General features: G+C 40.0%; 2 protein-coding genes across 4 annotated transcripts in view; one reads left to right on the forward strand and one right to left on the reverse strand.

Annotated features, from left to right (window-relative positions):
• The window catches only part of osbpl6 (oxysterol binding protein-like 6), an 81,905-nt gene that overhangs the window by 6,729 nt on the left and 57,240 nt on the right, over nucleotides 1–17,936 (forward strand). The window contains exon 2 of one of the 2 annotated variants that reach the window (XM_020596470.1): nucleotides 14,735–14,785. The exons of the other annotated variant lie outside the window; for it this stretch is intronic. The gene's annotated coding sequence lies outside the window, so the exon portion shown is untranslated. The remainder of the gene's footprint in view (nucleotides 1–14,734; nucleotides 14,786–17,936) is intronic. 2 annotated transcript variants of the gene reach the window in all.
• Nucleotides 1–17,936, reverse strand: part of pde11a (phosphodiesterase 11a) — a 40,736-nt gene that overhangs the window by 4,055 nt on the left and 18,745 nt on the right. For both annotated transcript variants that reach the window (XM_020596465.1, XM_020596464.1), the window contains exons 8-19: nucleotides 17,687–17,754; nucleotides 17,497–17,589; nucleotides 16,488–16,538; nucleotides 14,121–14,267; nucleotides 13,914–14,021; nucleotides 11,421–11,530; nucleotides 9,173–9,263; nucleotides 3,837–3,937; nucleotides 3,529–3,606; nucleotides 3,367–3,430; nucleotides 2,907–2,981; nucleotides 1,851–1,934 (exon numbers count right to left, since the gene is read on the reverse strand). In XM_020596465.1, the coding sequence (XP_020452121.1) occupies nucleotides 1,851–1,934; nucleotides 2,907–2,981; nucleotides 3,367–3,430; nucleotides 3,529–3,606; nucleotides 3,837–3,937; nucleotides 9,173–9,263; nucleotides 11,421–11,530; nucleotides 13,914–14,021; nucleotides 14,121–14,267; nucleotides 16,488–16,538; nucleotides 17,497–17,589; nucleotides 17,687–17,754 (1,070 nt within the window). The remainder of the gene's footprint in view (nucleotides 1–1,850; nucleotides 1,935–2,906; nucleotides 2,982–3,366; nucleotides 3,431–3,528; nucleotides 3,607–3,836; nucleotides 3,938–9,172; nucleotides 9,264–11,420; nucleotides 11,531–13,913; nucleotides 14,022–14,120; nucleotides 14,268–16,487; nucleotides 16,539–17,496; nucleotides 17,590–17,686; nucleotides 17,755–17,936) is intronic.

Here is a 17,936-nt window from a genome sequence, read left to right on the forward strand (position 1 = left end):
GAGACAGTGGGGAGGACTTGAACTTTAGCTCCTGGGAATAAAAAGTGCCACGGACTTTCTGGTGCAAACACAGCTCTGTACCCTCACCAGCCTCTTTATTAGTTACGCTTGTACAGTTATATGCAATTTAATGCAACACTTCTGACTTAACATCTGTGTTTCTGAAGCTCAAAATGTTTCAGTTTTTGGTGAAATTGTCATAAATATATAAATTGAATTATATGCTTATTATTGAGGTCATAGTTAAAGGTGGTGGTGAATGTGTTTATACACCGTCCTCAATCACCAGCAGCACCATCAACAAATACACTAATGAACGTAGTTTTAAGGAACCAAAACCACGGTTAGTTCCGACCCTTGCGTGAATGAACGTTATAAAAAAAAAAAAGGTTGTTCAAGATTTGAAGCCCACACACAGCTGTAATTTCCAACTACAAAAACCAAGAGCACTGATCATCTAAATCGTCATGGATGTGCCTTGTCTCCGTGTTAAAAGAAGAAGATTTTCTAGAGAACAATCTCCCTCTTTCTCTACAGAATAAAACCTCTGTGGGACTCTGTCACTGGTTTATGCAGCATCATTATTCCACTGAGGTAGACTGAGAAGAAGGGAGAGAGAGGCTGTTGTATAAAGATGGAAGCTTATATAATGTGGGATTAATGTTCTGTAAAGCAGTGAGCCACCACCAGGAGAAGATCAGCGAGATCAAGGATGAGATCTCTTACACCCACGGACAAAAACCCCGCCGCCTGAACTTCTCTGTTCTACTCTTTGCAAGTTTAATTGGCAGCGGCGTGATCATGAGCTCCATATCTGCATTTTCCAAACAGCTTTTTTACGTGAGACAGTGGGGAGACAAAGCACCACCACGCAGACAACACACACCACTGTGATGCTTTTTATCTGCTCTACACACACAGTAACAACAGTGAAACCACAGCCTGACACAGAGTAGACTGCTCCAACTTTTGATTCTGATTCTGGAATAATTTAATGAAAGTGAGGATGATCTATTGTTTGTTTTCCACTCATGATGACTTAGAGTAATGTTTTTAATATGGCAGTCAGAAGGAACAAGGTCTTCGTGTGTAGTTTAACGGTAGAAAAACAGAGAAAATCACCCAGTGCTGTAATAATGAATGAACCGTTTTATCCACGACTCCTTTCAGTTTCTCTTCCGTTTGACTTTAATGAATTTGCCTTCAACGCCTCAGCTCTTACCAGACCTGATCTCCTCAGTAAGTCAGTCGCCTTCTTCCTCCCACACGGCCACTGCTGCTGGCAATGGGAGGGGCAGTTGAGTCTTGGCGTCATTTGGAAACATGCACACTCACATTACTATACCAACAAGGACACTGTATAGATTTCCATTAATTTGCTGAAAGATAACCACTAGCTCTATCTTTGACCCAATATTTGCTCAGCCAGGATCCTACAATAGATCCAGTCTACTGTTGTGCAGTGTGCAGCCAAGAGTCAGCCCTAATTTCATTCCAGCAAAGCCCTAAGTACACTGTCTTACTGAGGGGATTTAACCCAACTAACATCACATCTCTGTTCACACACTTCACTTCCTCAGAGCTCTCTCGCAGTCAGAAAGCACACACTCACTGTGCTACTCTCAAAAGAACAGGATGGGACCTTGAGCCTGTTTCAGCACTTTCAATAAAGCATTTTTCTTTTTCAGTGATGAGTCAAAGAAAGCTGAATAGTTGTTGATGACAGTTTCACTGCTGGCGTCAGCTGGGGGACAATAGCGAGGAAGGATGGCAGCTGCTGACATCAGAGGCAGATGTGCCACAAGCACGACAGAGTGAAGGCCAGAGAGCGGTTAAGCTTCGAGCATTACCTCATACAGTGGCGCACAAATTCCATCAATCCACTCCATCTGAAGCCCTGGTAACTCATCCTTCCTGTTTCGATCAAAGATGGCCTGAAACACAGAAGTTTGAATTTATTCTTACTTCAAATTTTGTGCTTGCAATGGAGAAACCAAGGAGAAATATGACTGTACTTACTGTAAGGCTACAAGTCAGGCTTGTTGCCTAAAGTACCGCTGCTGCTACTGCTTTGGGTAAAGAAAGTTCTCCCTCAGCTCTCAAGACAGCTGAGTTTATTTCAGCTATATGTTCTGTTCTTCCGTATTCTGGTGCAGCCTGAGCTTAAGAGGCTCCACTGAGGCTGTGCTTCAGAGATAGTTACTGCGCTACGACTTAGAAGTTAATATTTAATTTCCAACACCCACACATGGAGCAGAAAAGGTTTGACACAAGTGGCAGGCCTGAGGCTACTGCATTAGTTATTTCACAGAGTAGGCAATGTGGCCGGGCTGGATTAGCCAACGGCCATTAATTGCACGCGGAAAGCTGTTGGGTTGTTTTCCCCTTGAAGAAGTTGCCGCCCAATTCAACCATCAAAACTCTTCAATCAAGCAGACTGTGCTTTTCTGTGAGGAAGGTTTTAATATGTTGTGAATTAAGACAAGCATCTTCATTAAAGTACATCGCTGCTATTATTATGATGCTATTTTTACACCACAAGAAATCCAAAGATAATTATCTAGATCTGTAGAGCTCCAGTACACCAACAGGCCTCCTGTGTTTAAAGCTGAATGAATAGAAAGGTCAGTATTTGCTTTGAGTCCTGTGCAGGCTTTTTGTTTTTTGCAACAATCATTGTTACACAGTCCCCAGTTCGCTCTTGGCACAGCTATGAGGCGGCAGAGCAGTCAAGCTGACAGTACACTTTTCTCACACACCAAGACACAAGCTCTCACGTTTCCTACGCAGTCAGTGTGTTTGAAACTGCTGAGACAATATATCTTCTGCATCATCAGCTCGTGGAGGTAATGAAGGTGAAACACACTGCAAAAAGCACAAAAGCAGAAAGGGTTCAATGTACTCACTGAGGGTGTGAGCTTCAGTTCTGATCTCTCTCTGTCGCCCTGCTCGAAGAACTCGCTGGTCACCAGCTCTGCCACCTGAAAACACAACTAGCAGTTATTTTCATTACTGAATAATCTGGCAGCTGTTTTCAGTGAATCAGCTATAGGGCTTTGGGCTGTAAGTTGTGGAATATCCCTGTCACAATTTTCTAAAGCCCAGGGTGGTGATACCAATTCACTAGTCCACAGCCATAAATATTTAGTTTCTAATCACACTAGACACAGAAAAGCAGCAAAATCACACAGATAAGAGTCTTGAGCTTAGGAATGTTTGGTATTCTTTAACTAATTATTAAAATAGTTTGCAATCAGTTGACTATATAGATTAATGAACTAATTTCAGATCTAGAGGAGCACGTCAACTTCAGTGGGCTTCTTTCTTATTTTATAAAAAGAGTGAGTTTATTCTGTTATTTCTTGCCTTGCGTGATATCTCCCATGGTTTAGTGACAGCACCAAGATCACATGCTGTCATCATCATGGATCTGAGAGGAGGTCAGACAAACAGATTTACTTTATCTGGTACTTAGCACAAAAAATCATAAGGAGATGAAGATGCTGTTTGTCATGTGCAGGACATTACCTGCACATATCCCTATGAGCCTTCACATTCCAGTTGTACTCTCCTTTGCTGACCAGCTCAAAGAAGATGTTTCTGTTCCTATAGGGAAACAGCATATGCAGTTGAAAATAACAGGCCTAAGTAACATAAAATCCACAAGGGGGCAGTATTACCTAAAAGAAGACTACAAACCCACTGTAAAGGGTGTCCCCAGACAGGCTGAATAACAGTTAGTGTGTTTTATTGTGAAATAGCCACACAGGCTCTGTAGACATCTCACTAACAGGAGATTAAACAGTTTAATAAGTGGTTTGTTTAGCAGAACATACTCGAAGTACAGTGTGAGGTCTGTGGCCAGAATGGACTGTTTCAGCAGCTGCATGAGGTTGCTGTACTCCGTGGACGACAGGTTAGAGAAGATATTGTGACCCTGTGGAGACACATACAGAGATAACATTATTTCTGAAGATAGGTGACTTTTTTAGCAGCACACAAAGAGCTTGAAATAATAGGCTACAGCCTCTGGATGAGTTACTGATTACATTTAGCATGGGAAATATTTATTTATTTACCTGTTACTGAGTTTGTTCTTTATTCTAGGGCCTTGTTTCATTATTCAACCTTAAAACATTCTTGTTTTGGGTACATTTCTCACCACAACCTTTTTAAAAGAAAATGATTGTAACGTAGGGTAGCAGTCGGCTATGACTAAATGATGATGACTGGATGATTGCTTAATGTATATATATTCTACTTCAAAATATTATTTTTTGGTTTTATTTTAAAATGATTATTCAATAATCCACCTGTCACCCAGGCTTGCGAACTGTCTGCTTTACACAGAAATTTGTGACTAATGGGTCTCTCCACTAGGAGTTACAATGTACCTTGTCTCCAAAAGAACCATTTGTGTTTTATGGTGTTGATTGTTTTTAAATGGTTTTGCATATGTGCTGTACATTGTAAATTATAGCCTTAATTGCTTGGCCACATCTGCAGTCTGTGATTCACGTACTCTGTCATTCTGTGTCTCAGCGGAAGTTTTCCTTGGCTGCAAAATCAGATTAAGCTGTTGAAGCCAACTCACTTCTCCTTTAGTCAAAGGCAACTTTGCTGTTGGCTAAATAAGATGAGCCATCACAAGATCAGAGGAGCAGTTCTGGTTTTAGTCTGAGAGAAAGGGAGTGCTGGGCATAGCCGAGTGCTGCCCTACGTTACATATTGATGCTTTAACAATAGCTCTGTTTAAGTGTGCCAGTAAGCCATGACTGTGACAGTGAGCGAGTGTGCACAGTATCAGTGTCCAAAATCACTCCCCATTTACTGTTTAATGCACTATATTTACTGCCTGCCTTTTTTTGTTTTGTTTTTTGAGAGTTCAACTTCCAAATATGAATCTAATTAAATTCTGTTTTATTTATATAACGCCAGATCACAACAAAAATCATCCCAAGGTGCTTTACATAGAGGAAAACCCAACAAACCCCCTTGAGCAAGGACTTTAGTGACAGTTGGGAGAAAAAAACTCCCTTTAATGGAAGAAACCTCAGGATCAGGAGAGAACAAACAAACACTGCGCTGGGACATTAACACATCTAGTGCTTTCAAAGATTCCTGCAAGGGAATAAAAAAGCAGTGTCTGTGGCATGTACTGTACACGATTTTCTGCCAGCAATCCCACAATGCAATGTGTCACATTAATAGATGTGAAAATTACAATCACTTTACTGCGCTCTGTAGCGTAAACTATTGAGTGTTGATGATGCATGGGGTAGTGATGAGTGGGCTGTGAACGTGTCAGAAAGTCTTTTTTGAAAAAGGCCCATTTGGACTATTAACCGTTAATGGTAAAAAAAAAAAAAAATGCAATAATAAAACTAAATGTATCGGTGTGTGGGAGGGGTGAGGCAAACAGTTCCCCAGCAGCTCCTAATAAGCAAGCAACATTGCTCACTTGAGGCTCTCTATCATTAAAACAGGCCTTTCACCATCATTTAATATACATTCCTTCACCACTTAGGCACCCTGTCTAGAGGATAGTTTGACAGATGGAGAGTCTGTCTGTGGAGAAAATGGAGGCAGTAGATCTGATCACAGAAAAGGCCTGAAACGAGAGGACGACGTGCCCCACAGAAAAACCTCTTTTAAAACTAGATGACCACCGTTTTCCTTCTACACGCTGAGTATTCAAGTCTAAAGGACTGTCTCAGCGCACCCGTGATTTCCTTCATCAGCTCATGTGAAATGCTGAAACAAGTGTCAGCAGAAACACACAAGACCTTTCTCATTCTGTCATAAACTGGGATGAAAGAAGGAGGCGAGTAATGTGAAAATGTGAGGAATACAAAGGGGCTGACAGTTAAAAGTTTACATTTAACTGCCTACTTGTTTGACTAGTGTATTAGATAATGATCTTTCTCTTCTACCTGAATTAGTTGTACATTTATGTATGATCCCCACTAGCAAAAGCAACCGTGATGATATTCCAAGCAAACATCTGTCGGCACCCTGCTAAGCCTCATGTCAGCTGCTCCTCCAAACTGTCTTTAATTGCAACTTCATGCAAACCCAGCGGCTTGGTAAAACGTCTCTCTCAGCCAATTACCACCAAATCTATCACCTCTGTAATTACATTGATTTGATGGCAGCATGAGCTATTTGTTTACTTGCAGCAGACACTGAGGCACCACATCAGGTTCAGTGCGCACAAAGTATCTTAAGTTTTTAAGGTAATGTGGGCGTCAATATTTTGGTTCGAGTTACTGATTACATTTAGCATGGGAAATATTTATTTATTTACCTGTTACTGAGTTTGTTCTTTATTCTAGGGCCTTGTTTCATTATTCAACCTTAAAACATTCTTGTTTTGGGTACATTTCTCACCACAACCTTTTTAAAAGAAAATGATTGTAACGTAGGGTAGCACTCGGCTATGACTAAATGATGATGACTGGATGATTGCTTAATGTATATATATTCTACTTCAAAATATTATTTTTTGGTTTTATTTTAAAATGATTATTCAATAATCCACCTGTCACCCAGGCTTGCGAACTGTCTGCTTTACACAGAAATTTGTGACTAATGGGTCTCTCCACTAGGAGTTACAATGTACCTTGTCTCCAAAAGAACCATTTGTGTTTTATGGTGTTGATTGGTTTTAAATGGTTTTGCATATGTGCTGTACATTGTAAATTATAGCCTTAATTGCTTGGCCACATCTGCAGTCTGTGATTCACGTACTCTGTCATTCTGTGTCTCAGCGGAAGTTTTCCTTGGCTGCAAAATCAGATTAAGCTGTTGAAGCCAACTCACTTCTCCTTTAGTCAAAGGCAACTTTGCTGTTGGCTAAATAAGATGAGCCATCACAAGATCAGAGGAGCAGTTCTGGTTTTAGTCTGAGAGAAAGGGAGTGCTGGGCATAGCCGAGTGCTGCCCTACGTTACATATTGATGCTTTAACAATAGCTCTGTTTAAGTGTGCCAGTAAGCCATGACTGTGACAGTGAGCGAGTGTGCACAGTATCAGTGTCCAAAATCACTCCCCATTTACTGTTTAATGCACTATATTTACTGCCTGCCTTTTTTTGTTTTGTTTTTTGAGAGTTCAACTTCCAAATATGAATCTAATTAAATTCTGTTTTATTTATATAACGCCAGATCACAACAAAAATCATCCCAAGGTGCTTTACATAGAGGAAAACCCAACAAACCCCCCTTGAGCAAGGACTTTAGTGACAGTTGGGAGAAAAAAACTCCCTTTAATGGAAGAAACCTCAGGATCAGGAGAGAACAAACAAACACTGCGCTGGGACATTAACACATCTAGTGCTTTCAAAGATTCCTGCAAGGGAATAAAAAAGCAGTGTCTGTGGCATGTACTGTACACGATTTTCTGCCAGCAATCCCACAATGCAATGTGTCACATTAATAGATGTGAAAATTACAATCACTTTACTGCGCTCTGTAGCGTAAACTATTGAGTGTTGATGATGCATGGGGTAGTGATGAGTGGGCTGTGAACGTGTCAGAAAGTCTTTTTTGAAAAAGGCCCATTTGGACTATTAACCGTTAATGGTAAAAAAAAAAAAAAATGCAATAATAAAACTAAATGTATCTGTGTGTGGGAGGGGTGAGGCAAACAGTTCCCCAGCAGCTCCTAATAAGCAAGCAACATTGCTCACTTGAGGCTCTCTATCATTAAAACAGGCCTTTCACCATCATTTAATATACATTCCTTCACCACTTAGGCACCCTGTCTAGAGGATAGTTTGACAGATGGAGAGTCTGTCTGTGGAGAAAATGGAGGCAGTAGATCTGATCACAGAAAAGGCCTGAAACGAGAGGACGACGTGCCCCACAGAAAAACCTCTTTTAAAACTAGATGACCACCGTTTTCCTTCTACACGCTGAGTATTCAAGTCTAAAGGACTGTCTCAGCGCACCCGTGATTTCCTTCATCAGCTCATGTGAAATGCTGAAACAAGTGTCAGCAGAAACACACAAGACCTTTCTCATTCTGTCATAAACTGGGATGAAAGAAGGAGGCGAGTAATGTGAAAATGTGAGGAATACAAAGGGGCTGACAGTTAAAAGTTTACATTTAACTGCCTACTTGTTTGACTAGTGTATTAGATAATGATCTTTCTCTTCTACCTGAATTAGTTGTACATTTATGTATGATCCCCACTAGCAAAAGCAACCGTGATGATATTCCAAGCAAACATCTGTCGGCACCCTGCTAAGCCTCATGTCAGCTGCTCCTCCAAACTGTCTTTAATTGCAACTTCATGCAAACCCAGCGGCTTGGTAAAACGTCTCTCTCAGCCAATTACCACCAAATCTATCACCTCTGTAATTACATTGATTTGATGGCAGCATGAGCTATTTGTTTACTTGCAGCAGACACTGAGGCACCACATCAGGTTCAGTGCGCACAAAGTATCTTAAGTTTTTAAGGTAATGTGGGCGTCAATATTTTGGTTCATTTACAGTTTAGAAAGGAAAGAGAGAATGTAATGTAACTGTATCCATTTTATCCAGTCAAGTGTCTTGTAATAGTACAACGTACTGTAAGCATGTTACAATATTTAAAGGAATAATTTGACATTTTGAAAAACACACCATTTGCTTTGTTGCTGAGAGTTAGATGAGATCACTATTTGCCAAGTGTTTTTCAAAAATATTGATTCAACTGTATGTTAATTTCAGAGGATTTCAGTTGTACTGTGTTGACTGAGAGGCACTTCTATGATTTTGTCCCCACTACGGTATTTGTATCAATGAAGGCAGGGTACTGAATCGAAACACCTCTCACAATGTTGTTATGTTAGGCTGCTTTACTTGTAGCTGGCTGTACCTAATAAACTGGCAACTGAGTACTGTATGTGCACTGGTAAATTGCAGTCTCGTTTTTTTGGTCATTGAGTCATTATAAACGAGCTCTGTTGTAAAATAATCTAAATACAAGACATGCTAGAGTATACAACTTAAAAAATGTGCAGCATCTACAAGGGAAAGGGTGTGAAAAGATTCAGAACTTACTGGTAAAAGGTGTTTGAATTCACCTAATACATAATGTATGGCATAAACACAACATGCAGTGGCAGACATTAGCAGAACCTTCATGGTAACTGCATTGCAGCAGATATTAGAACACACTGCACCTCGCTCTGCAGGATCATAACAGCATGGTTGAAGTGGTGGTGCTCCAGTGTAGCAGAGGTCCCATAAAGCAGAGCGAGGGCTGAGCCCGTCCTGACACGCACACACATATACACACACGGGGAACAGGGAAAGAAATAACATAATCAGCATCCACCACATACTGAGAAACAAAATTTACTGTTCACTCTGTCCCCATCAGTTCACTCTGCACTGTGTTGCTCAGCAATAAAAAAAAGAGTCATAACCTAAACTGCAGCTAAAATTCAACTGTGGCTATTCAACACTGACTGTGATCATCATTTAATTTAACAAAAAATATGGATGAGAACTGAGCGTGGTGCACTGAAGGTGAGGCATGAGGGCCAGGGGTTTAACGTTTCATTTGTGTCTATAATGTTTCAGCACTGTCTTCAGTTTTTATTTTAGTTTAGTTATTTAGTTACTTTAGTTAGCTTTAACTTCATCTTCACAGATAAAATGAAAATACAGTAGTTTTAAGACTAGTGTATTTCAAAAGTTTAGTTTAAAGCTATGGTATGTAACTTTTTTTTTTTCAAATATTTCAAATATCACACGTCTTAATGTGGAGAGGTGCTGTCAAAGCTTCCTGTGACCCAGACTCTCTGAACAGCACCAGTGCAGAGATATTAGCTTCTAAAGGTTTTTAAGTGGGACTGATCTCTCTAACCAATCAGAGATTTTAAATGATTTCTGCTTGATCAGTAAGTTTGGTTGCATTCTCATGTATTGAAATTTCACAATGACAAATATCCAAGGAGTGGTGGAGAGCATGGCAGAGCAAAGCAGATCGTAGTAGAGCATAGTGGAGCTGGGAGTGTTGGGCAGAGCAGAGTGGGTTGATCTGGAGTTTCATGCTAGTGCTACCCTTAAGTTACATATTGTAGTTTTAAGTTCAGTTTTTGTGTAATTCCTATTCTAGTTTTAGTATTACAGTGGGCTCAGAAGGTAATAGGACAGTAATTCGATCCTGTCTGTGCTCCAGCTCACTGGATTTGAAATGAAACTATTAGGTAGGAGTGCTGACTTTTCGCTTTAGAGCCTGTCTGAGTGTGTTCACATCACCCTGGGTGAGCATTACAGGATCCATTGCTCTCTTTATAAATACATATAATTTGTGTCGGATCATTTGCTCTTGATTGTCCACCTCAGTAAACGACCTCAGTCCAACATGTGACCAAGTGTTTTTAGAGAGAAGGCAAACAACCCCTGAAGCAATCGAGATGACTGCAATACGGGTACAACATTAGCAGGGAAAACACAACGTGTCTGCTCACGTCTGTCTGTGGTAGACTTCAAACACTGTGTCACTGATCACAAATAATAAATAGGATTTATTTAAGTATGTGTTAACTTGTCCAATTATTTTCTCATGCCTTATACTGAGGGAGTGGGTACAAAAGGATATAATTCTTATGCTGTAGAAATAAACATCCTCAAATATAAACATACAGTCTGCACTCTGTCATTAAAACTCCTATTTAAAATCTCTTATACTGGCATACAAGAACCGAACCAAAAAGCATTTCTTCCCCCAAAACATTCTCAGCTATAGCACACCCTGTGATGAAGAGGAAACACACTACCATATCCAATAAACTAAAGGCTCCGAAGTTGTGTTACAAATATGTGTTCATTGTGAAAATCTGCCTTATGAGCAACTAGAGCTTTATTACCTTCCTTGTCTTTTCTCACCCTAAACTAATTTTGCACTTGTCGAGTCAACAGTCATCTAAATTCCAAGCATGTAGCTGAAAATGTCAAACAAAAATCTCAACTATTTTTGACAGCTGATATGATGAGACTGCCAGCACCAGTGAAATGGGTGCTCACTGGGGCAAACTGGGTAGCACCATCTTGTGGTGTAGTTAACATTCAACAAGGCCTGCTAAAAGGTCAAGAATTAATTCATAAGATTGGTTTTGATTAGCATAAATGTCTTCCAATTACAATTTTAATTCATCTCATGATTACATGTTTCTTCCGCCTAGTTTCAGTGTCGGTTTCAGATCCAGTTTATAATACTAACCTAATCTAATAGTGATGTCACCTGCTGATCTACGCAGTGGTGTTTTCAGCCGCTTCGTCAGGCAGACCCTTATATAAGCCTTATACAACTTGCCACTTGACTCTTGCTGATCTGGGAGTGACTACTGCAAACAGTGTGTAGGAGGGAGCGTGTTTATGTGTGTATGGCAGCAGCAGAGAGAAGAAAGTGGGAAAACGTACTTTTCCTGAAAAGCGTTGTTGGTGCCCCTGTGGTCCAAATCGTGGCACACACAACCTACGATGAGCGCTAAGATCTCCACCTCTGTCAGAGTTTCCTGGAAGCCTGCCGTCTGATTGGTGCAGAGGAGAGGATGTCAGTGAGAAAACAAACGCTCAGGCGCACACACACACATACACAAACCATGAGCAGCGCAGTCACATCTCTTATTCCCTTATATATATGAAACTGAGAAGCACATTGAATAAAAATGGAAAATTCGCCAACAGCAGCATCATCCTAAAAAAAAACACTATCTCCCTAAAATGCCAGTGGGACTGCAGTGACGCAGTCACACAGGGAGATTTATGGCTTGGGTGAATGGGTTCTGGAGTCCGTGCACTGAATGAGTCACTACAGGTCATTGTGGGGATAGCGGCAAAGATAGCACGGCCCTCGGTCCACTCATTAAAACCCATGGCAGGACAGTAGAGGGGCCCAGAACAGCTTGCACAGTACTATTTTATTTCCCTCTGCAAATAACCAATTCAGATGGGACACCATGCATTATTGCTGCACTTGATTAAATGAACTACACTCTGTGTGTGTGTGTGTGTGTGTGTGTGTGTGTGAGAGAGAGAGAGAGAGAGAGAGAGAGAGAGAGAGAGAGTGTTGCCCCAAGGACCTGATAAAGTAAAGGCCTGCTGGAACTGCATGAAGTTATTCTCTTGGAGTCTCTATTCAAACAAACGTTGCTTCTGCACAGAACTGGCTCTTTGTATAGTTAGTAATACGAGTGGTCATTGAAACCTCAAGCAGAAACGAATGTACAATATCATGAAATATCTACTTATAATAATACGAGGTCATCAATCAACATTACTTTTATATTAGCTGACTGGCTGATTAGCATTGGATCATTGATCAACTGCTTACCTAACAGCTGACTAGTAATGTCCAATCATATTCGTGCAGGTACAGTAATTGAAAGCCTGACACTTCAAACATGTACATGTACATGTATACCTTCATGCCAAATTCATTTTCTGCAACTTCAATCTCCAGCGGTAGAACATGTATTAATATTATTTGAGTATAAAACTATTTAAAAAAATACTCCATTGGTTATACTCCAAGTAAAATTATTTCAGTCAAAATCCTACTTACAGTATCAAAAGTAAAAGTATCATAAACTACAGGCTGTTGGTACTGATTCATCAGTGCTGTTGGAGCTGATTAAGGTGGAACTTGTTTATATACCGTTATATAATTCAGCATTCCCCAGCCTGAGCATTAGGCACTTTGCAAAGGTTCATAAAATAAATATGGGGATTCTGACCCAGATTTTTATTTATCTTTCAGACTTTCTATCTAAAAAATATAGGATAGTTTAAGCTCTCAGAGTCCTAAACAGGTATTTAAATAAAACTAACCGAGGCATTTAAATTAGAACTAGCTTGCTAAATGTGACGATAGGCCCCAAGTAGCCAAAAGGAATGGGAACCACCAGCTTAATCCATAACAATTCATTATATTGTATAGGCTTAGTCAGTGTTTATTGTGTAAAATCTTAATTTTGAAATGTAACTAATAGCTTAAGTTGTCAGATAAATGTAGGGGAGCAAAAGAATATATAATGAGAATATATAATGTAGCATTAAAAATACTCAGGTAACCCTAATTGTACTTAAGTATTGTACAGTATATATATTTATAGTGAGGAGGTGGGGGCACTCAGACATTACGTATACATCATTTATGATTTAATACTGTACATGATTTAATACTCATGCATTTGCATTAAGGGGAGGAGAATACTTGGTGCAGCTCAGATTATTTGACAACAATCACAAGCCTTCATGCTCAGGTCCAATCTTTATGTCAGATCTGACCTTTGAGTGTTGATGGTTCACATTTATGTTTGTGACACATAGCCACCTCTGACTTGAACACCACTGAGGTCCTAAATGCCCACATATGAGCCGATTTAACTGAAATGTGAGCTGCGTATGTACGACAGTCAAATTGCACAGTTTTCTCTGCTTGGTTACGATATGTTCCTTCGGTTTGACTTGATCAGAGCATTCTTCATAAATCACTGTCATCATTTGCTACGTGTTTATTTTTCACGGGTATGTGAGGGGCAGACACTGAATCATGACAACAGCCATATACTATGTGCACATACACAGAGGAGTGAGATGTTAAAGAAAAAAAAAAGAATTCTGATACAGATGTTCTCACAGTGGTCACATGGTCAAATATCGGATATGAATTGGATCTAGGACCACATGTGGAAGTGGTCCAGATCTGGTTTGGTTTGTTCACACTTCTGTGGAAAAATATCTCTGAGTGAAATAACTCTGATTGCAACATGAACATAGTGTAGCTTTTGAGAGCTCCCTCAAGGAGCAAAACTAAGTGTAATGTATAAATGTTCGCTACAAATTGTCAGTTCCTTTACACAAGTGTCTCTGACAGAAACAGATTTAAGGAGCAGTTAGCATGATCTTTACCGTCAGCATAGCAAACATGCACTGGCAAACATTGAAGGCGTGTCTCCAGTTGTGGTAAAGGACCATTCTGTAGTTTTTTCTGACAGTCAGCAGCCATCTGCACAGTGTCTGAGAGAGAGAGAGATAAGCACATGGGTCAGCAATTGTCATGAAGATTCGAAACAAACAGTGTTCTGGGCAAACTTGGTCAAGTACTCAGAGTCTTACCTCATAGTCTATCTTGAATTTTTGCACCATACCCAACTCCATAAACATTCTCAGAGTGGCTGTAATCATGGCATCAACATCCAGAGAGAAATCATCAAAGGACAGTTTATCAATACCCAGCTCGCAAACCAGGGGGATGTTAGCAGCCTGTTCCACCGTGGTGCGAGAAAACATTGAGAAGAGAGCGTGAGTTTAGAAAGCAGAATGGGACAGAGAGGTCAGGTGATGCTGTTTTTCAGATGATACATGGAAATATGGAGACATGCTAATTAAGACTGAGGATTTATTTGGAGAGGGTTAAGCTTAACAAGGGAGTTTTATCAAAGAATTTCACTGTGGTTTACTTTCAGGGCTCATTGACAAATCTAGCTGTGTAGCAGCAATGATCAACATTTTCTTTTTTGCATGATTATTCAAACAAAACACATACATGATTCCAGCTAACCATATTCATACTGAGGCATTCAGTGTGTTCTCATGAGTACAATTAGTAGATTTGTCAGTTCTGGCTATTTAACATGCAGTGTGCCTGCGTCTCACTGCTCTCTTACAAGCCCGTGTTGGAGTTTCACTACGGTGTTGTCTGTCTCTTTTCTTCTTCTCTTGTCTAACAGCCACCAGAGACCAATGTTTCCCTCACAAACGTTCGCCTGCCAGATCAACAGGTATTCTCCTCTCTGTTAATTCATAGCCCCAGGTAAGAAAATGTCAGCCAGATTTGTTTGCCACCACCCTATGGTGGAATGCCAGTCAAGTGCACTCCATCAGGCTGTGTATGTGGAGCTGTTATGAAAGTAAGTTCGGGAAAGGCAGGAACCAGAACGCAGGGCTGGGTGAGGGGGCTGAAAGATCACAAACAATAAACCGGAAAGCAGGGTTCTTACTTTTTACATTAAAGTGCAGGGAAATAGGTCATATATTTCTTTTTCTGAAATTCTATGCCAATTAAAAATGTAGATAAATGGATTTCTTCATCTTAATAAATAATGCATTGAGAATGGTTGTCTATTGATTGGAGTAAACCACTGCAGTTCTTTGGAAGAACTAGAGAATGAAGTGTAGAAGACAGTCTGCCAATAAATTCGTTCTGTTGCCTTTGGATTTCCCATTAAAGGTAATGGGATATTGATATCTAATTAGAAAAAATATCTTAATTAAAGTGCTCATGAGCAAAACAACAGCATTATGAGCTAAATTTCCAAGATTCTGCCTTCCTGTACACAACAGTTACATTTTAGGCATCAGAGAAATTTAAATCTACTTTTGCTGTTGACTTGCTTCATACTTGTAACAGATGGGGGTTTAACAGAATCATAACGTAACATTGGGGTGACTGTGGTTCAGTGGGTAGAATGGTCATCTCCCAACCGGAGGGTTGGCAGTTCGAATCACGGTGCCTACATTTGAAGTGTCCTTGGCCAAGACATTGAACCCCCAAGTTGCCCCTGATAGTTAGAGCCATTGGTGTGAGTTGGCGCTGCAGATGGCTGCTTCGGGTCTGTACCAGAAACAAATTCCTTGTGTGTGTAACATACTTGGCCAAATAAAGGTGATTAAATTAATACTGGCATTATCTGTCTTAACTGAACACAAAGCCAAGACTTTAAGGAGAACATCTAATGAAGTAAGAGAACAGTGAAACTATATTATGGCAATTATCTGCACCATCAGAGCAAACCTGATAATTATAAATTGCAATCTACACCAAGTGCATACCCAGATGAGACAGTCCTCACCAGAAAATGTCACGGATACTTTTTGAAAGTAATGACAAATTACCTATTTTGTCACTTTTGGACTATTCCAGGTCACTAAGGACTAGTTTCAGTTGCGGATTCATGATGTCCTGTGAAGTTTTCTTTTTGGCACAAAGACAAACTCAGATCTAACATCCACCAAATGCATTTCTTTTCTCATAAAACTTTATTTACCGGATTTATTTCTTTTTAATTGTGCATTGCAGAAATCAATGCTTGCTTACATAAACAAAAGTGGGACTCACTAGTAAAATCATTGCTCAGTGCTACTAGTGGTAAAGAACTCCTTTAACACACATTTGGTGCTCTAGTGAGCCCATATTGAGCGTAACGAAGGAACATGTCACCCAGCGGCCCAGTGTTTTTTATACAACAATGTGGGTGTGTGGCACAAGAATAAGACATGCCAGGTTTTGCTACGCAGTCAGTGTTACTGCTGTTAAATGATACAGCTTTAAGTACAGGCAGCATCTTGAGTTGTGACTTTAATATCTATGTGGAGCTCACAGTTAAAAAACAAAACTAAATCCCCACACCACTGTAACTGCCGAAAGAAACAAACAGGTTTGCAAAGACAAATATAATGATGACAACTATGGATATCCGTTACCTTGAATTTGTCAACTTCAGTCTTGGAGCAAGTGGCATGGTAAGACAGAACCTGCAAAATAATGGCATAGTGTGCCTCAAGGTATTTTCAAATCATTAAAATAACCAGTAGAGCTCTATGAAAAGCACAACTGTGGCTGCATTTCAGTGGCTGTTCCAGATGAAAATGTTAACACTCGCCTCTAGAACAGTCTGTAAGAGCAGCAACGTCAGCTCTGATTCCATCACCATGTTCATTTCATTCATTTTCTGAGAGAAATGCTTCACAAAGACCTGCAGTTGCTTATTTGATCATAAACATTCATGTTTATTCAGTGCAGCCAGAGGCAGTGTATCTACATATAATTTCATTCTGTCTCTCCTCTAACTGCTCTCTCTCTCTCTCTGTTCTCCACTTCTCCTATCATGAAACAGAGCGGCGCTAACTACTATAATTCACCTGAAAGCTCCCTTTTGTAATCTAAGGATGTAGTGCTGAATGGCTACATACTGCAGAGCAGATGAGGGATTGCTTTTCACTGCCTCTCATTAATTTTCAATAAAACCTTTGTGAGAAGGTTATCTACAAAGAGATCAGCACTTTTTTTCATGTGTGCATTCCTGTTGAAATATGAGACTAAAAAAGGAGCCAAGAACAAAGACCCCTTAGAGACAGTAAGTCAGAAGAGGCTTTGAATTAGCCATGCGGCATCTGTTGTTTCATGTGACATACTGTATGGGTAAATGTGTCAGCACAGAGCATATGCTGACTGGAAAGGAAAATAAAGATACCATTATAGCTAATGAAATAGAAAAACACAGGATGCACAGGAAGTTCATCTGAGGGAGGGCATAAAGCTAACATAAACACCCGGAGTACAGAAGCTTGACAAAGGGAAACCGAAGCTGATGGAGGCAGGGCAGATGTCAACACTAATACACTCAGCAATGTTTTTGCAAATTTAAGGAGATAAAAAAAATCTTCAAAATGTGCGATACAAAACAGGAAGTCAAATGAGATGTATTCTTACATCCAAAGCCACAGATTGCTTGGCCCAAGACTTCTTCACCTGGTCATACATGATAGTATTGTTGATGCCAAGTCCACAAAAGATGACAAATGCCTAAGAACAAAGTAAAAAGCAGCAGCTTAGGTACAACAGTTTCCAGTTTGCCCACAGGGTACTTTATGTAGTAAAGATAATAAAATGAGTTGAATACCTCAAAGAGACGCTGATCTGCATCATCAAATGGCTTCCCATCAAGTCTGTTCAGCACTTGAGCAACACCTGTTACACAAAGTCAGTTTATCCATACAATAGGAACACAACAGTAATGCCTGAAGCTTATTATCAGCAAAGCTCTAGTGTATTTAATCAGCTTCCAATTAAAAAAGGATTAAACCTGGACCTTCGATGCTGTTGTCCAATATGCAGTATTAATGGAGGTCTCACATATTTATCAGTACATT

This window comes from Monopterus albus, unplaced genomic scaffold, assembly GCF_001952655.1.
Source record: "Monopterus albus unplaced genomic scaffold, M_albus_1.0 scaffold30.1, whole genome shotgun sequence".
NCBI classification, from domain to species: Eukaryota; Metazoa; Chordata; class Actinopteri; order Synbranchiformes; family Synbranchidae; genus Monopterus; species Monopterus albus.